This window comes from Myripristis murdjan, chromosome 18 (assembly GCF_902150065.1).
Source record: "Myripristis murdjan chromosome 18, fMyrMur1.1, whole genome shotgun sequence".
NCBI lineage: Eukaryota > Metazoa > Chordata > Actinopteri > Holocentriformes > Holocentridae > Myripristis > Myripristis murdjan.
The window spans coordinates 7,734,050-7,754,255 of NC_043997.1; the positions used below are offsets into that span (position 1 = coordinate 7,734,050).

The 20,206-nt window shown below is 41.7% G+C and overlaps 1 protein-coding gene across 1 annotated transcript in view; it reads right to left on the reverse strand.

Moving 5' to 3' along the window:
- Nucleotides 1-20,100, reverse strand: part of usp12b (ubiquitin specific peptidase 12b) — a 33,330-nt gene extending 13,230 nt beyond the window's left edge. Inside the window, exons 1-9 of the mRNA XM_030075546.1 lie at nt 19,952-20,100; nt 13,327-13,407; nt 11,889-11,972; nt 9,055-9,184; nt 8,224-8,555; nt 4,892-4,968; nt 4,611-4,694; nt 2,223-2,420; nt 10-88 (exon numbers count right to left, since the gene is read on the reverse strand). Coding sequence (XP_029931406.1) covers nt 10-88; nt 2,223-2,420; nt 4,611-4,694; nt 4,892-4,968; nt 8,224-8,555; nt 9,055-9,184; nt 11,889-11,972; nt 13,327-13,407; nt 19,952-19,999 — 1,113 coding nt within the window. The 5' untranslated portion in view covers nt 20,000-20,100. The remainder of the gene's footprint in view (nt 1-9; nt 89-2,222; nt 2,421-4,610; nt 4,695-4,891; nt 4,969-8,223; nt 8,556-9,054; nt 9,185-11,888; nt 11,973-13,326; nt 13,408-19,951) is intronic.
- Nucleotides 20,101-20,206: the final 106 nt, after the last annotated feature.

Here is a 20,206-nt window from a genome sequence, read left to right on the forward strand (position 1 = left end):
CTTTCTCACCTCTACGATGTCGTCGTCAAACAGCAGCCAGAAGCCGTGACTCTTGACTATGGTGATGTAGTGACCGCGGTTAGGACCACTGTATGACAGAGAGACAAAAGAGGAAAGAGCATTAAAGCGGGGACATCACTGCTGGTTTGACTGAAGATAGATAATGTTTAAAGAGCTGAATCTCCCAGATTAGCTCATATGATGTGCGCTTACTTAATTTTGCAATGGTTTCCAAAATATAGCGCTTTAAGATTTGTAATGGGATAAGTGTTCCTTTGAGCACCGGAAGCAACGAAAATCTATAATCCAGGAGTCGATGGCTATTAAATCATAAATCTCTAGCAGGAGTTTAAAATTGAGTTTCAAAATGTGTACATGGCGACAATATCAGGGACATTCACTTCTAAAACGGGTGTGATGTACGCACTTTGCTACTCTTTGGACTAAGGTTGTAGGTGCGACAAACATCTAAACACTGATCCTGCAGCTTCATTAAAAATCAAGAGAACAACTGCTCCAAGAACAGAGCGGCATTTGGGGTTTAAAGCTCTTATGAAGTGACAGATGGTTTGCGTGCTTGGATGTTTTCTTTGATCCAGCTTCAGGAGATACCGTCACACAAATGTAGAGAGGAGAGTTTTCAAAAAAAGGTACACGCTATGCAACAAAATACCAGCTGGATGACTAATGACCTAAATATGCTCGCTGACACGTCAACTGACGTCAGGAAATAAGCCTCAGACGAAGGCCGTTCCAGACCCCGGATCACCTGGACTGACCTGAAAATGTGAGGAATGTCAGGCAGCCTTCATCTGCGAGGCCTGAGGAAAATGACTTGATAGCACAATAACTGAATTTTGGCACCTACACTTTTCAGATCTTTTTTTTTTTCATGAAATTCAAGGACTTCAAGGAGCCTGGCAAGTCAAGAAAGTAAAACTCGTCACTAAATGGTGCTTCTAAGGGCAGCTGCATGAACCCTGGCTCTACACTTTTATATTTTTACTGCTTTGTTGCCAAAAGAGCCGGTCTCCCTTGTGACGCTCTAAAACAAATACACCTGACCTTCATTCATCCGACCCTTGAGTTTGCCAGCTCAGCCTCTCCGAGGAGCTGAAGAGGCTACAAAGACGATGCTGCAGGATCACTGGCATTTCGTCTTCTTTACCATCAAAGAGTGAAAAGCCTGACGAGGCCACCCTGCACACAAGCTTAAACCTGTTTATTATAGTGAATATGTTCTTCATTTTTAACTTCACACCACCTCTCTTTGCTGATGATGTGATCGATGTTATGACGCATTTCAGGATTCACTGTGTGTGTACAACCTGTGGGTTTTTGTATACTGTTGTACCCTGCCTTGTCAAACTTCAGTGAATGAAACTTCTGTGTGGAGAGAGCTGATGCGTATTGATGAATTTGGATGATACATTTTTATGAACAATCAGGATCTTTCAAGGCCATCCATTCATTTTGAAAAATTTTAAGGTCATCCAAAATTCAACTCTAAAATGCAAGTAGGAGGAAATCATGTTGTTGCCTCCATCAAAAACTGGAGGGAGGCTGTGGAGAATAGGGTAAAAATATCAATTCACTTGAGTACAATTTTTACTTTATTTTTTTATTACTGATTCAGTTTCAATTAAAACTATGTTGGTATCATATGAAACTAGATGACCCAAGGAATCCGTTGTTACCAAGTACGGCATGCTCGGTTGTCAGCAAGGGGACTATATATCGATCCAAAGTTGGGCTAAATTTTGGTGAGAGAATAATTAGCAAGGCCATTTTTAAACGGGTTCCTTCCATTTTTTGGAAGTTGACATCCAAGTATAAAATGACCTATGGTGGCCTTTACGATAATCACAGCATCATGAAACTTTACATCCACAAAGAACTGCATTACTTAAGGATCGCGATACATATCGAGGTATCGTGACAGTATCGAATCAGGACATCAGCGTATCGTCCCAGCCCTACTGCTTTGTCAAACTTCAATAAATGAAACTGTGAAGCTATTCTACGCCGGAGAGTTGAGGCATATTGATGAATTCAATTTTTAGGAGAAATCAAGAACTTTCAAGGCCATCGATTCATTGTGAAAACTTTGAAAGCCCTACATTTCTAAAAGCTACAACTCAGAGGTTTAAAGTACCGCTGGAGTGAGGCTGTCTTGGTGCCTGTCGATTAGTGATCCATGTAGATCGGTGAGAGCTACTCACCTGCCACAGTGTACGACCACAGCCACCAGGTCGTACATGCGGTCGGGGTTGGTGGCGTCCCCGGACGTGTTGAAGAGGCGGAGCTCCAGGGGGAAGACGACGCGATAGGACAGTTTGGTGTAGCGGTGCAGCTGGTCCATGTACTTAAAGCGCTTCAGGTGGAGGGCGAGGATCATGGGGAGCTTCTTTACCCTCATCCTGGTGGAGGCACAGAGACAGGCAGTTTAATTCATGCTGAAACGATTAGTCGATGAATTTATCAGTCGACTGATTTTGACCAACAAATGAATGGTTTTAGTCATTTATCAGGTGAAAATGCTTAACATTATCTGATTCTAGCTTCACTGAAATCACTGAGATGCTAAGATTGTCTTCCTTTTTTCTCTGTTCATATCATAAAATTAAAACTTTGGGTGTTTTTGGCTGCTGGTCAGACTAAGAAAGCAATCTGACGACATCACCCTGGACTGATCACTTCACATGAGCATTTACTGATATGTTTTACACTTAAAGTCCCCATGTAATGACCTCACATGACTTTCTGTTATTTTATGTTACTGTATGTTACTGTATTTTATTATCACTATCATTCTCAATTTCTATTTCCCTTTTTTATTGACGGTTTTTATTGTTTTAAATTGTGTCTTGTTGCTTTTAATGTCTCTGAAAAGCACTTTGAATTACCTTGTGTTGAATTGCGCTATACAAATAAACTTGCCTTGCCTTGCCTTCTGAGTATCTTAAACAGTGACATCATCCTCCAGGAGTGGGTGAAAATTAAAATATCAACCAATAAAACCTTCACAAATCTCTGAACATCTTCTTTCATCCACCTTATCCCTTCAAATAAAAGTTGTTCTCTTTTTTTCATTTGTACAATCAGTGTGTAGTTGGTGCTTTGTGTGCTTATTCAAATGACTATCTGTGTGTCTCACTGTATTGATGCAAAAACACATTTTTTGAAGAGTTTTGTAAGAATTGTTAGCTTTTTCAAGAGATGTATACTGTTTTGCTGGTTTGGTTCAAGGTTTTGTGATTAGTGTGTACAGTTTTGCAAAAATAGCCAGTAGTTGCAAAAATAGTGCCTCAGCTATCAGGAAAAAACTGTAATAGACTAAATGATTATTATTGAACAATAGATTAATCAACAATGAAAATAAACCCTTGTTTTAATTGTGTTTCATATGCTTCTCATGAATTTAAGTTCAGTTTTAAGTTGTTTAAGTATTTCTGTTGAGCACCACAGAACAGAACAGATCAAAACTGAAATGAACTAAGTTTAAAGGGACTGATATCAGCTGTACTGACAGGAAATGTGAAGTGGGTGGGTGCACAGTTTCAAGGTCAAAGGAGACACACCCGACACAAGAGGAAGACGCAGAGAAACAAGAAAAGCGAGCGAGAGGGCGTTTGAGATTGTCAAGAAGAAATGAAGAGCAAGGCGAGAAAGGAAAGAGCAAACGAAGAGTGAGGGCGAGTGGAGAGGAGGCATAAACAGAGAGCGGCGCGCAGCAACAGTGACTCAGCCCCGACTGAAGCTCTGCGCGCTAAAAGCTTTCCATGTTACCGCCTTTACTTTTCCAAACACACACCCCCCCCCACACACACACTCACACACACACACGGCCATCACCACCACCACCAGCAGCAGCAGCCGGTTCAAGTGTGTTTTCAGACACTTTGTGCGCTCCTCTGCATTTGGCCGGACCTTTGGCTCGCCCTCGCTCGGCATCCTGCTCAGTGTTAATGCGAGGCAGAGACGCCGCTGACAGCGAGCCGCTCTCCAGCTAATGGATGTTACTCGGTGCACTTAGAGGAAAAATCCACCCTCGGATACTTTTACGCGGCTACGCATCATCAATCTGCGAGGTTCCCCCCGTGATTCCTGGAGTTTTTCGGTGAAGCCTAATAATTCATCTAGGATGTTAAATTCAGTTCACCTCGACCTGAAGTGTCTATTTTTACTCCAATCAGTGATTTTAAACGTTTCTCATGAGGAATTTCGCCAAAAAAAAAAAAAAAAAAAAAAATTCGACACTGTTTGATCCTTCTCAGTTGGTAATTCTGGATGCCAAGCTGATTGTTTCACGCAAATGTCACTTTCAGATTGGACAGGGATTAAAAAATGTGAAAAAAAAAAAATCAGGGTTAGGGTTAGGATGGAAAATGAAACGAGTTATAACAAAGAAAACAAAGGTGAAGAAAAACTATTATCTAGAAAATAATCACTTTACTTGCTGTTGATTTGTATTCCCTCCATCTTGTTTTTTTTTTTTACTTTTACACTGAAAGAACATACAACTTCACTTCTGTTTAAATATTATTACATCTGACTTGGATGGGTTTAGATCAGGTGCCATTAAAAAAAAAAAAAGTGCAGTCACCCACCTTTTCTGGGCTTCCTGTTTGCTGCGACACTGCTCGCAGTAGTACTTGTATTCACTACATAAGGTCTCTGTGTTACTGAAGCCCCTGTTGAAGACACACACACACACACACACACACACACACACACATACATACACACAGATTTACCACGGTGCTGATGTCAAAGTCCATGTTTTTTGCACATCTTTCCATAAGAGTCAAGCCAAACCATGTGAAAGCAAAAATACAAACTCCTCATTTAGGGGAATCAACAGAGTATCACTGACAGAAACAAGGTGTACCTGAGGCAGTGTGTGATGGAGGTGTTCTGCTCCACGTCCACCGACAGATCCAGGAAGTCCTCGTCTTTACTGCTCACCTGCAATAAAAATGAAAATATTCAAGGTCATGTGGGTTATCTGATTTAATAGCCGGAAGAAAGTGAATCCGCAAGAACTACCTGATTTACGACCGGTTAAAGTGTGTGTTGTAATGCAATCATTATTCTTCATGTTGAATTTTACTGGTCTCCTAGTCCAAGTCCAAAACAGAGTGTAAATGTCTATTTGGACACATTTTTTGTATTTGGTTCATTTAAGTTCACACATAATCCAATTACAAGGGAACCAGGTTTTGTAAACTGAAGTAACCTGGTCTCAAACCAAATCTGACTCCAGTTCCTGTAACTTTAGCGAAGCATGGTGGACGTGTTTGTGCTCTTTGCTGTAAGTTACCGTCTCTGGTCTTGTTACCAGTTAAAAGCTCAAGAAGAAAAAAAAAAAAGGTGGATACATTCGTCAGTCCAGACTGCGGTTTCCCCTCGGTTCATTTTGTTCTGCTCGGCTTTCCAAGAACAAAGAACTACCGGCTATCGTATGGCAACACTCGTCTCCTTAATCCCATAAAACCTTACATTATGGAGTAATCTGGTTCAGATTACACTCTCCCCCCTAACAAACCGCACAGTAGCTCTTTTGGAGGAGGACTGAGGACTCAAGTGTCTTGGTGCAGTTATTTTCTAGCCAATCAAACAAAACTAAGGAGGTAAAAAATTCATTGCAAGAATAAGCCGCACTCCACTGAAGCTCAACCGATACATCTGATGTCATCGGCTGAGATTATTTCACCACAGATCTATCTGTATCAGCCTACGCACTGGTTGACTTGCAACCCCTGTCTGTGGATGGCCGGTGAATGCATGTACTGAGAGAATGGGGTTAATTCATTTTGGCCTGAGGGTGGTGCGATGAGAAAGGTCTTGTGGTCACCAAAGCTGACAGGGTTCATCCTCTGGGGAGCATGAGCATGCCCTCCAAATTTCATGGCAATCCGCCCGACAACAGCTGGGCAAAAACCCAGGTCCAGGCACTCAGGGTGGTTAAAATTTAAAAAGGCCTTTATTTAGAGGGCTAGACAGATTCTAAAAAACACACCAACATGTTTCCGCTTGTGCGTTCTTCAGGGTGTGGAAACACACAGGAACACATAGGAACATGTACAGTGGTGGAAAAAAGTTTTCGGACACCCCATGCATTTGTGAAATATTGCAGTAAGAATCACTCTTAGGTCTTCAAGTGCAATTTCTTTTGGTACAGTCACAGCCAAAATACTAAACAAATCCTAAAAAAGCAATTAAAATTTCAAAACTGATTGGTTCCAAGAAAGTTTGAGTATTGGGTCATTTTGCTACCAGTGATGAAGGTCGTTCTTTTTATTAAAAGACACAATTTTTGTTGCCAAGCTTGGTGTCTATATAAAGCAGCACATCTGAAAGTTCTTCAGACACAAAAATGGCTAAAACAAGGAACCTAACGCAGGAAACACGCCTGAAGAGAAAGATTCAACTGTCAAGAATTTAGTTTGGTTAGTTTTTCTTGTAAACAATAAACAAAAAAATATAATTTGTATTTGTTTGTATCTGTCTAATGCAGCCACACCTTTTGAAACACAAAAAAGATTTTTCCACAAATATTTCATGATAATATTTGAGATTGTGAGACTGTAAAATTTTAAGGGTGTCCGAAAACTTTTTTCCACCACTGTAGGTCAAATGTCTGACATGTTGACCTTTGGGTGGCACTAGAGGAAAGGTCTCAATCAAGAGGAATCTTCCTTTGGGGAGCATGAATGCACTCACCAAATATCACAGAAATCTAAATCAGATTTTGTGGTAACTTGTTTGCAAATTTGACATTTTGGATCGAGGGTGGCGAAACAGGAACGGTCACAAAGTCACGACAACTGAGATGGTCCATGATGAATGTGCTTTTCCAAATGTCGTGGCAGTCCACCCAATGCATTCTGAGAAATCAAATTTGACATTTGGGCCAAGAGGAAAGGTGACGTGACACCAAAACTGACAGGGTTCATTCCCTAAGAAGAATGAGTAAGCTCAGCAATTACTTGGCAATCCATCCAATGCCCCTTTTCCACCAAAAAACACCTGGTGCTAGTTCGGAGCTGGTGCTAGAGCCAGTGCTTAACTGGTGCCAACAAAGAACCGGTTTGCTTTTCCGCCGGCCAAGAGCCAAGCGGAGCCAAGTCAGAGCCACGTCATGATGTCAGCGGAAAACGTGATCATGTAGGTGTGTGAGACGCTCGCTCGAAAGCACAATAACCAACATGGACGACAAATGGACGACCCATCATAGCGATGCAAATACTGCTCGTGTCTTTACAAGCCTACACTGCGATCCAGAGGCGAAAAACGCAATTATTGCTGGCTACCTGTCGTATTCGTGGTCGGAACGAACGGTGAGTATGTTTAGCTTTACGTTTATAGCGTTCGCTGCTACCGTTTGAGTCTGTAAGTCCGCCCACCAATGACGTGGTGGGCCGCGTCATCGGTTCTTTCTCTGGCTCCTGTTTAGCCCCTGCTCGGAGTTGGTGCTTGCCTAGCACCAGTTTGGAACCAGTTTGGCACCAGTTTGGCCCGTGCTTGGGCGGTGGAAAACCAAAAAACTGGTGCTAAGTCAGGCACTGGCTCCGAACCAGCCCTGGTGGAAAAGGGGTACATGACAATTAGAGATATGCTGTGTACAAGTCAGGTGTTTGGCCTGCGGGTGGCGCTACAGAGGAGGTCATAGCTCACTGGAAATTGAGAGGGTTCATTCTCTGAACACCTCCAACAATTCATCCAACAGAATTCAAGATCTGCTGCCTTGGAATAGAAGTGCTGAACAGACACTTGGGAAGGACATGGCTATCTTAGACCAGGGCAAAAACAGAGACTGAAAAATGTAGAGGCAGCCTATCGGAAACAGTCGAAATCAGATTTAAAAACCAACAACATATCTGTCCCATTTGATGTTTACTGTAGATATATGGCAAATCATGGAACTGGCATTTGTCTCAGCTTTTTTCTAGGAATGTATTTGTATTCAGCAGGAGTGTAAAACTTGAATCTATCTCAGGACAGGACTGCGTTTGTGTTACTATTCATACAGAAATGCAGACTGGTATCAGCAATAACTGGCGTGAAGACACTGGATATTAGTATCAGCCTCAGTAAATAAAAGAAAAACATTCGCTCCACCCTTAAACAATAATAAATCATTATCCTAAATTTTTTTACTATCAGTATCGGTCTGGTTTTAAAACTATTCAGCTCACACGCGGGTGAACGGACACTCACGGCTTCACAGTTAAGGCAGCGAGTCTCGTTGGTCAGCGTGCCCTGGAAGATCTCATGGACCCAAGTCTGCTGCGTCTCCTTTCCTCCCTCCCCTTCACCTCCCTCTCCTCCTCCTCCTCCTCCTCCTGTTCCCGTTCCTCCCGTTCCTCCACTCCCTCCTCCTCCTCCTCCTCCTCCCCCTCCTCCGCCTCCTCCTCCACCTCCGTTCTGCACCAGTTTTCCGTTCTGCTGTCGCTCCTGGCTCTTCTCCTCCTGGAGGAGGTCTGCAATAGTGTTGAGGAGGTAGTTGAGGAATTCGTGGGCATCCTGTTGCATGTAGTTGTCAAATAGCTCTGAGAGAGAGAGAGAGAGAGAGAGAGAGAGAAAGTTTTGTCAATATGCAGGAAAAGAATGAAAAGTATGCAGAGAGGTACGAAGATGCAGTAGGTAGAGAATGAAAAACAAAGACAGAAGGACAAATAAATTAGTGGAAATGGAGGCGGCCAGGGAAGAAGAAAATGAGAACAAAGAAAAATAAACAACTTTGGCGTATGCTGGCACGGGGGAAAGAGGATCAATTAAGACTGTCTCCTATTTCCCATCTGTTTTCCGCTCCAGTCTTCCACCTATTTCTTCAGCTGTGAGATTAACTTCTCAGCAGAGAGGACACCAGCCTTCCTCTCCCTCTTCTTTCCTCTTCACTCTACACTCTCTTCACTTCCACAAAAATCAGCAACCCAAAAATGTCCAAAAAACACGGAAAGATTTTTTTTTCCCCTCACATTGTTTACCTTTCAATCCAGGTAAAAAGGTCTCTGGCGAGTTTAGTTACATCGCTCTCTCCCTCCTTACCATTTTCTTTTCTCAGCCGTGAGATGAATTTCTTGGGTGGGATGACTCCGACTTTCTTCTTCTGAGTGGCGATGCTGTTGAACAGGTCGGCCAGACAGGTGAGCAGGGACTCCTTTCGACGGGGCTGCACCTGAAGGGGAAGAAGCAGGAACAGATGTAGCTGTCAGCCCACAAGTTACCGGTATGACCCGTGTGTATACAGAGAGAATAAATAACCGGGGGCCTGTCTCGCCGCTTTCTCTGATGTATAAAAATGTACAGCCGGCCGGTGAAGTGAGGAGGCTCCCAGAGAGGCTCGAGATTTGGAGAAAGCTCAGAGAAATTGAAAAACAACTCCCAAATCAACAAGACAAAGCGCTGACACATGCAACAGGACAGCAAAAACAACACTGGCGACGAGGCATACGCTGGATTATCGGAGAATTTATCCATGACTGACTGACAAGTCAGAAATAAAAGCAAACTGTCTTCACTTTCTGTATTTTTTCCCACACAGAAGCCTGGATTTTTCAAATGGTGTACATACAGATGGACTGTATATTGAGTATTTTGTCCGGTGACACCAAACTAATCGTCCAAGCTTTAGTTATGGATCAACACAAGGAAATTTCACGCTACCCAGAGCATAAACGAATGCAATAAAAAGGACAGTAATATACAGAGCAATTAGTGAATGGAATGCATTACCTAATCATATAAAACAAGAAAATAGCAAAAATAGGTTTAAATTCTTACTAAAACAATACCTTCTGTCAAAGAATGATACATAAATACTAATTATGTTCATTTTCTCTGGGTTAGTGCTTGTGTAGGCCTTCATGCCAGTTCGGTAGGTGTGTGTTTGACTGAGATTGAAGTACATATATATATTATATATCCCTCGTGTGACCCCTGGATGTTTTTGTCCATTTTCAAAATTCAAAACTCCCTCACAGACAGTCACCATCCTCACCAGAGTTGATTTTTGGTGAGGGGGTGTCATTCTGGGTGAAATTTCAAAATCTCAACTTTCAGTAAAAAAATCCATTAAAATCCATTAAATCCATTAAAAATCCATTTGACCCTGTAATGCATTTTTAACCTATCCATGACCCTTCGTGGACAAAAATGTCCATTTTCTAGAAAGTGACCACCAAAAGGTCACAGGGGGGTGATTTTTGGCAAGAGGGGGTAATTTTGGGTTAAATTTGAAAATCCCAAATTTCAGCATGAAAATCCATTATTTGGCCCTGTAATGCATTTTTATCACATCCATGACCCTTCGTGGACAAAAATGTCCACCTGTCATTTATCCCTTTGTTATTGTTGCTATTTGTACTTATTATCCTCAAAATCTTCTGTTCTTGCCAAAAATCACCCCCTTGTGACTTTTTGGTGGTCACTTTCTAGAAAATGGACATTTTTGTCCACTTGAAGGGTCATGGATGTGATAAAAATGCATTACAGGGTCAAATAATGGATTTTCATGCTGAAATTTGAGATTTTCAAATTTGACCCAAATTACCCCCCCTTGCCAAAAATCACCCCCCTGTGACCTTTTGGTGGTCACTTTCTAGAAAATGGACATTTTTGTCCACTTGAAGGGTCATGGATGTAACTTTTTTGAAGGGTCATTCAAGGGATATTCTGATGTATTCAAATATGAGCTACATGTTTGAGATTTGTGTCACTTTACCCAATGGAGGTATAATATCTTTGGTGACCTGTCTAGGGTACTGGCAATTATGCCTGTATGTAAGTTCAGTGAAACTCAATGTTTGGAGCTTGTCCTGTCTAATTGTGTTGAACAGTTGTCCTGTTTTGTGGTTTGGATGTTCGTCTCTTTATTGTATTTTATTTTTTTCCTTTAAACTGTGTTGCGTCATATGTGATGTGATGTTCTGTGTTGTATGTGTAATAATATGATTTTGAGTGATGAATGCGGACCCCAGGAAGAATAGCTATGTTTACATGCTAATGGGGATCCAAATAAACCTTGAACCTTGAAATCAGTGCTTGGTATCAGTCAATACCAGTGATATTGAATGTTTAGGCCATTTACTACAATTTCCCCACATTTTACACTGAAACAAACCATTCTGCAAATCACGCAGGGGGCACTAAGGATTTCACAACATATACTCAAAACTGCTCCATTTTCAAACATGAATTTTTGGTTGAAACAGCCGCCTCATAATGTTCTGCTTCTGCGGCGAACAAAGTCCACAACATTCATAAACCACACAGCTGATACCTGGCTGTGGGAAGCAAAACGTTTCCCCGGGGACTATTTTCTCTGGCGAAGGGAACGTTTCACTGCGCCCCCAATTCTAAGTCATCGAAACACAACAGTGCTGCTGCTTTTAGGAGAACTGATGTGAAGACTTTATTGGAAAACTCGATGGAAAACTAGCGTGAAGAAAGTCTGAAGTCTCTGAAAGTTCATTTTTATATTGTAGTGGAACTGAATGGAAACCAATGGCTGGATAAAAGGGAGGAAAAATAATATCGCAGTTCTAAAATACAGCTGTTTGCTCCAGGAAAGGACTGGCAGAGACATTTCAGTATTTACATTTTGGAGATATCAAGTGAAACATGCAGAATGACCAATATGGTCCTTTACAGTTTTGTGCTTGGAATCGGTGCATCCCTATTGGTAACATAACTCACTGCACCGAGTGTACAAAACAGAAAAAAGCATGTGTTCGTCCAATCAAGGCGACATGTAAGGAGGAGGAAAAGTAAAGGCAGGAGAAAATGGTGAAAGAACTGACACAGTGCAAACCCACAGCAGCCATTCCAGTGTGAAAACTAATACTGGATTATTCCTGATTGATAAAGCTGTACGTTCTTACCTTGTACGCCAGCACCTTCTCCCTGAACGGTCGGCAGAAATACAGAGCCTGCAGCACTGAGTTACAGTAGCAGGTGTTGCCAAACTGGGAAGGAGAGACAGAAAGAGAGTGAACGAGTGACCAAATGACCTTTCTTCTGGTGTCAAACATCAGTTCAAACTTTCAATTTACAAACACGAGGAATTCAGCTTTAATATCAAAAAGCAAGATAGAACTAAGTGATGCTTAAAACAGCCCCAGAACCAGATGAGGGACAGAGTCATGAGGTGACACTGAAGGTTAAGGTCGTTCTGGGGATAAACGCTGCGGTGTTTTTAGCATTCGTTTTACCTTGGATTCCAGGTAACTCTGCGCAATTCAGCTTTAAACTCTACCCATGCACCTAAACCGCTTTACAATTTACGACTGAGTGTGTGCAAGTAGGTGCTCGAAACCCTCTGGCAAGGTTGGGAGAGTGGGAGTTGTGATTTACTTTTGATGGACAGGTGAGATGAATGAGTAACACACTTGTGTCCCTCAGCTGCTGCCATCAAGAGGTTTAAAAGTGAGGTCGCTGACCTGCGGCGGCCCGCAGTGGAGAGCTGTGATTATACTGGACAGATCACCGGTGGATACTGTGTGTCTCTGCCTCACGATTTCCTCTCTTTTCTTTTATCTTTGAAGTTTATTTCATCAAAGGCCGTGTGCAAAAAGAGAAAATACGCTTTGCAACAGATTTACCAGATGAGCTCAAGAGTTGTGAAGCAGTTTAGTGGTGAAAGAGAAACCATGTTCCCTGATGCAAAACAAATGAGGAAATCACAAAGGATAACAAGACGGGACTCAGTAGAGCCCAGACCTCGACCCGCCCACTGTCACGCCCCCTGGAGGCTGACAGGATCAGAAGGTTAATCAATTCTTTACTGGCCGATGATCAACCTGCCCACCAAGTTTCACGCCAATCTGTCCCAAACTTTATGAGTAACCCTGCAGACAGACGGGCAGGGGCGAAACCATAACCCATGCTGGAGGGAAAAATGACTGAAACTAGAAATTTGATCATATCAGGGATGGATATATATGTGTTTAGGTTTTTTCTGCTGTTTAAATTGTTCATATGTTTAGTTTTTTTCTGCTGTTTAAATTGTTCATATTTCTATTTTTTCTATATTCCTTGTTTATAGTGTTTGCTGCTATTTATTATCTGTTTATAATGTAAATTTGCTTCATATTTTGCTATCCACTTTGCTACTGTAATGCTGGAAATTTCCCCACTGTGGGACTACTAAAGGAATATCTTATCTTATCTTATCTTATATGAACGGTTAAAATACTTCTGACAACCAATCGGACGGACAGGATCTCGACAAATTTACAACTGAGCTCCAGCTTGACGCCACGATTTCGTCTCTTTCTTATTTTCTATTTTCATTTTTTTTCACTCTGTAGTAAGACTTACATTGACCAATCCAAAGTAGTGCTCATTTACGGGAAACTGTTCCGGTCCAATCTCCTTCTCCAAGGCAGAGGCATTGGCGCCCTGGAGGACAAGAGGAGGAGAAGAAGATGAAGAAGAAGAAGAAGAAGGCACATCGGTCAAAACAATGAATGAAATTCAGGGCAGGAGGTCCAGCGAGGATCACTTCCACCCCGTGAAAATACTCATTCATCTTAAATAATTGTGCATATATTATTTTCATCATTTTCTACACAGAAAAATATCCGCATGGAAACTTTCTATTTCATTCAGAACGCCCACTGCAGTTGAAAATAGTCACGATGTTGATGCAAGACACCAAAATTGCGATAAAAATGATGTTTTCATCAAATATTGGACTCTAGTTGCCAAGATGAATAAATGATGAATGATGAATAACAATCCCTTTAAAAACACTGTGTGTGGTTATCAGTCAGGGAAGCTCTGTGATTTGTTGGCCGCTCTTTTTTCATTATTTCTGTTTTTTTTTTTCTTCGCTGATGATTTGTCAGTGGTGCAAAAAACAAAGTTGAATAATTGATTCGCTCATCGACAGAAAACCTATTTACATTTTTTACGTTCAATTATTTAAGCCATTTATCAAACAAAAATCCCAATCAGCGTCTGACTGCTGCTACACTGAGATGCTGAGATATGTCTTCCTTTTCTCCGTTCATATCTTTATTAAATTCTTACTTTGGGTTTTTTTTGGCTGCTGATCAGACTAAGGAAGAGATCTGAAGACATCACTTTGAACATTATTTTTCAAATGTTAAACTGTAAATGATTAATTAATCCAGAAAACAAAAAAAAATCAACAGGTTAATAATCATAAGTTGTGGCTTTGCTTGTCGATCATCTGTGTTCAGCCTTTGTGTTTCCTGCTTTTATTTATTTATTTATTTATTTTTTTGACATTTCCAGTTTTCTTTCCTCTGTCACAGTACTTGTTTGTGGGTATTCTGATATTTTTAACAATAAGGTAACACAGACATTTTTTTGGGGTGTGTGAGGCGCACACTGAAGCCTGGGTGTGAAATCCGCTTTGATCAAGATTGAATTTCACATCAGACTGACTCGAGGTCGACCTTCCACCGAGTCAGAGAGTCTGTTTGACCTCAGAGCTGCGTGACACGACTGCAGCCGGCTGTGTGTGAGTGTGTGTGTGTGTGACTGTGTGTGTAGCGCGGCATTACTTTTACCACAAACCTAATGACTACAATACTCCTTGACAAAGAATGAAAAAGAAGAGGAAATACTCTGTCGCATGAGGACATTTTAAATCGTTTCATCTTTGTCATATCATCATGCAAAAACACAGATGTTTTCCAAATTTCCCAAAAGTTGCTCTGCTCTCTCTCAACATCTGTTGCTGTTTCTCCTCTTCACTGCCTCAGATTTTCATTTAATGTGTGAAAACAGACAGATATATGTAAGTTCTTGTCTATTTCGATCCACAGCATTAGCACTTTTTTTTTTTTTTAATCCCCTGTAGTTGACTGATTGTGACGTTTTTCTCACACAGAGGTGGCTGCTGCTGAAATCAAATGCAAATGTAATTCAAAGAGCGGTGTTGCTATTTCTAAGTGTTTTAAGCGGAGGCATTTTCACGAAATACAACGCGGCAGCAAGTAATTAGTCGTTATGCCTGTCTGAATGTGATCGATATGCTGTGACTAAAATCTGAAGAATTAAAAGGCTGTTTTTGTGAAAAAGGCTCAAAGAGGCGATGACTAATTTGAGGAAATGTTGTGAAAGTGAGCCCTGCCTTTCCACGGTTCTAATGAGAACATGTTTAGGGGCTGTCATGTGGGGTGTCGGGGTTTCTAGAAACAGAAAATGACATTACCTAACAGAGAGAGAGAGAGAGAGAGAGAAAGAGAGAAAGAGAGAGAGAGAGAGAGAGAGAGAGAGAGAGAGAGAGACAGAGGATGACGGTGATGATGATGCAGCTTTTCCTCCAGCGGTGAGTGACTACATAAGGCAAGTTGCACCATTGTTACTCATCACTGCAGCCAATATAAAGTCAACAAGAGGCAAAAAAAAAGAAAAACACACACACGCACACACACAAACACACAAGCCTGCTGCAGTTGTTAACATGACCTTCAAACAGCAGAAGGCAGCGAACAAATCAAACACACACAATGAGAGCTCTCTGCCACCAGAAAAGACAAAACACACAACACAATGGAGGCCAAAGATAGAAAATACACATGTGGGTGAGTGTGTGTGTGTGTGTGTGTGTGTGTTAATGCATTCAGTTTACATGCTAAACACTACCTGCAATTCAGTTCTTTATGACTGAAACACAACTTGGTCATGCTAAATGTTATGTAACACTAGTTTTTTGTTTGTTTGTTTGTTGTTTGTTGCTCTAATTTCTGTGAAATCTGTTCAGAGCAGTTTAAAGAAAAACTTTTATTATTATTATTATTATTATTATTATCTCCTGGCCACAGTGCAGGTTTGGTTCCTGCATTTGAAAGTGACTGGGAGTTACTGATTATGGCTAATGGGATAATGCACATTATTCTGCAAGCGATCACAATGACTCATCACATTTATGAGGCTGGATGATCTGATGAGCTAAATTACTTTGTGCTTCTAGGATCTCACATCCACGTCTTGATTATTTATCGGCTGCTGCAGACCCAGCAAACAAATCGAACTGCATCAAATTACAAATTACGCCGCCAATCCATGTTCACCAATTCTGAAAACAAGGCTGAGCGAAACGGACTGGGGGTGTGACGGTTCAATAAAGCCACGGGTCGGTGTGTATTGCAGTTTTTGGGTCACGATTTCAGTTTCGGTTGGGTTTGTTTGGTACTTTATGAAGGAAAAAAAAAAAAAAACACAAAACACCACCGTTTCTAATGATCTCTGTATGTGTTTTTTACCCAGAGATATTTGGGATGACAATATGACGTCAATAAATATTCTTTCAAAGACAAAAGTCGACTCAGGCTATTTAAAACAGACATAAAAATACTTTCAGTGTATTCCTCAGCTCAGTGTGTGGTTAGATGGCTCTCGTACTGTGTATGTGTGTGTGTGTGTGTGTGTGTGTGTGTGTGTGTGTGATACTGCACATTGTAGGGTGTGTTAATATGGACAAAATCAAACATTGCAATATCTCTGACAGAATACCTCCATATCCATATTGTGGCGATACTGTACAAACTGTGCCTTCATAAGATATTTAAGATTTAAGATATAAACTTTCGATAAACAAGCATTATTAACGTGGATATGATGACCGAGCAGGTAGAGGTAAACGATATAAGGACTACAACGGTCTAAGAAGTTCAGAAAAGTGTGACACGGCCTTTAAAAGCAGGAAAAAGCAACTTTTTCGCCGATGCCATGTGATCATAAAACCTCAGAGAGCGTCTAACTCTCATATCAGCTAATGGAATCTGAAATTGGGATACACAACTGTACACAATCAACTACACAACCTTGTTAATGGCTTCCACCGGTTAAATTGATTTTTTTTTTTTTTTTTTTTTTTTTTTTTTTTGAAACACGGTGGAGCCTCCAGGCAGCCGAGCGGACAAACTCATCGGCCGCCGCCGCCGTTTAGTCCGGCCAGCGTGAGTCTGGTGGGTGCTGCTAATTTGCCACATGATGCTGGCCTCCACACTCAAATGGGTAATGTGGCGTGGTGTGTGGTCTTCACAACGGCACGCATGAACGAGCACCATCCACACACACACACACACGCACACACACTAGTAGCAGCACCAGACAGCAAATTAAAAAGCCTGCCGCAGATTTCTCCGTGGCATCTGCCTGACCGTCTGTCAGCGCTGAAAGGTGCAGCAGTTAGACGCAGGATAAGTTGGGAGTCGCTGCCAAGTTAATCTTCCAGCTTAAAGCCCTTTTAGCCCCGCTGCCTGACTGAGTAACTTAGCTACGGCGCAAAATAAACAAAGACAGAGCGGGGCTGCCGCTGCTCGGGTTTTGGCGAGGCCGAGGGAGCAGCCGGTGAGGCCGAGTCATCTTGTTACTGTCTAACCTGCCCGACCTTTGACCTTCTGAGACAACACGGGCCGCCGCGGTGAGCCAGACCACCCCATCACCTGAGAATCTCACTTCAACCTTTCATCAGTGAGCATCCTCCCAGCTGGAGCGCCCTTGAGCAAGGCAATAAATCCCCCAACAGCTCCAGAGTGGCTGCTCTGTAGCCGATCATGTGCTCTGACCTGACAGAAAGCAGCACTCGCCTACGGGGATCAATAAAGCGCCGTGTTATTATTATTATTATGACGGGAAAGACTTCTGCACACTCTCGGGTCATAGCTTAAGACTCATTTCCTGCAAAGAGTTATGTTATGTGTTGCACGGTCTCCCGGAGAGCACAACAACTCACAACAAGGAGCGTGCACACTTGGCAGGGCGCGACAAAGTCATAGATTACGCAGAGGGGAGTGTTAAACCTGCAAAGAAGAAAGAATAACGAGTGTTTTAACGCATCCAAGCTGCTGTCAGTGTCTGAAAGCACCACGCTCCCTCGCTGCTGAACACCTCGCCACCGTGTTACAGGGAGAAACAAGCAATTATTTATTTACACGCAGCACCTATGCAACAAATGCCCCTCGCCCGGCGGCTCTGACGGGACATGGAAACACACTGGGTTGAATCAGTCCATCAACGCATCCGTGAAAAGGCAGCACAACAATGTCAGTCCGTCGGGCCTGTTTTCATCCAGCGGCCGAGCAGCTGACCACCTATTCACTCATCTGTGTTCCATCAGAATGATCTATCGTTATCTGGAAATGAACATGTGCACTCCTAATATCGCAAAAGGCAACATCACGGACGATATCAAATTTAGAGTTAGGCTGAGACAGTGATTGGTATGTTCTCATCCATAAAATACTTTGTCAAGTACCATTTTCTACACCCAGCTGGTATTATTATACTGTTTTTAAGGATGTTCACTATTGTTATACTTAAATTTTTGTTGAAGTATTGTGTCGAAGCACAGGCTGCAGCAAAATGCTTGATTTTAATTTTATATATATATATATATATATATATATATATATATATGAAGAGTTCATTTGCAAAAACAGATAAAAGCCATCCTTAAAATCAATACACCTTTTTCACTGATACTGCTTGGAGTACACACACACATATATACACCACACAAACAAAGCATGATTTAGGATAATAAACATTATGCCAGGCTAAATAAACATATAAAAAATAGAAATAAATATGAAGTAAATTGTAATAAAATTCAAAAAAGTTTGAAAAGATTTAATGAATTCAAATGGAGATATCTGTTTTTGCAAATGAACCCTTCATATATATATGTTTTATTTTACTGCTCTGTTGTGATCAATAAAATACTTTGTTTAGTAATTTCATTATCTACGTCCAGTTGGTGTTTTTTGAAAAATGTTTAATTTCCACTGCTCCTACACTGTACATTTCAAAAAAAAAAAAAAAGTGAACCCATAGTCATGTCGTAAATCGTATCGCTATCGAGATTTTTTGGTATGCACATCTATGCACATTGTATACATCGATGCACACTGGTTTTATTGGTTTTTTGCACATTGTTTTTTTGCACATTGGAACTTAGATCCTTAGATCTCGAGGGTCATCTGTATTCTTTATTTTTGATTTACTTATTCTTTATTTTTGATTTACTTAATCTTGTACTCTGTGGATACCGCTGGAAACTGTGAATTTCCTTCGGGATGGATAAAGTATCTAACTAACTAACTAACTATAAATATCGAGGTATGAAATTTGTCCACATCATGCAGCCCTACAGTAAAGTCATTTCAGCTGAGGCAGATAGCAGCATTATTCAAAGTAAATAGTAAAATAATGGGAATAAGATAGTTAAAAACAGTTAAATAGAAATATATGTTTTATTTTACTGCTCTGTTGTGATCAATAAAATACTTTGTTTAGTAATTTCATTATCTACGTCCAGTTGGTGTTTTTTGAAAAATGTTTAATTTCCACTGCTCCTACACTGTAGTCATGTCGTAAATCGTATCGCTATCGAGATATTTTGGTATAAATATCGAGGTATGAAATGCTGCCCTACAGTAAAGTCATTTCGGCTGAGGCAGATAGCAGCATTATTCAAAGTAAATAGTAAAATAATGGGAATAAGATAGTTAAAAACAGTTAAATAGAATTATTCAACTGACGGCAAAGACCAAGTAACTTTGTCCAAACTGACAGACAGGAGTTAACATGGCTAACGTCTGGCTAGCAGGCTAAGCTAACTAGCTAGCTTCCCAGCCCCTGGTCAAACCCTGCCCTTCCTCTCCTCGCATAAACAAACAACAAGCCGCCGTAAACTGAGGCGCTGCCGATCCACCGAGCCCGGTCTGCGCATAATATCGCCCCGGTGCTGGATCCCAGCCTGTATCTGCGGGGCTGAGCGGCTACCTGCCCGTTAGAAGCGACTAAACTGGATAACTTTGTGGGAAAGCTGCTGTCCCTGTGAGGCTAACACACTGGCTAGCAGACCGGCTAACGGTAGCCTTAGCGCCGTAGCTAACTCTCCAGGCACCGGACAGGGGCAGCCGGACCGGAGCAGAGCCGGAGCCGAGGCACGGTTTCATACCATCGTACAAATCGAGGCGATCTTTCGGACTGTCATCAGTATTTCCATCCGTAAGCCGCCATACTGGACCGAACCCCGGTGTTGAAATGATCGGAGCCGCTGCGGCTGCAGAGTTCCGGGAGAAACCTTCTGCCTGGCTGTCACGCGAGTCAAGTCACACGGAGGGGACGAGCCTGTTCCGGTCAGGAATTTAAAAATAAAAGCCACGCTGAGGAAACGTTTAAACTATTTGTCCCCGTACTTTGCTCCGTCATA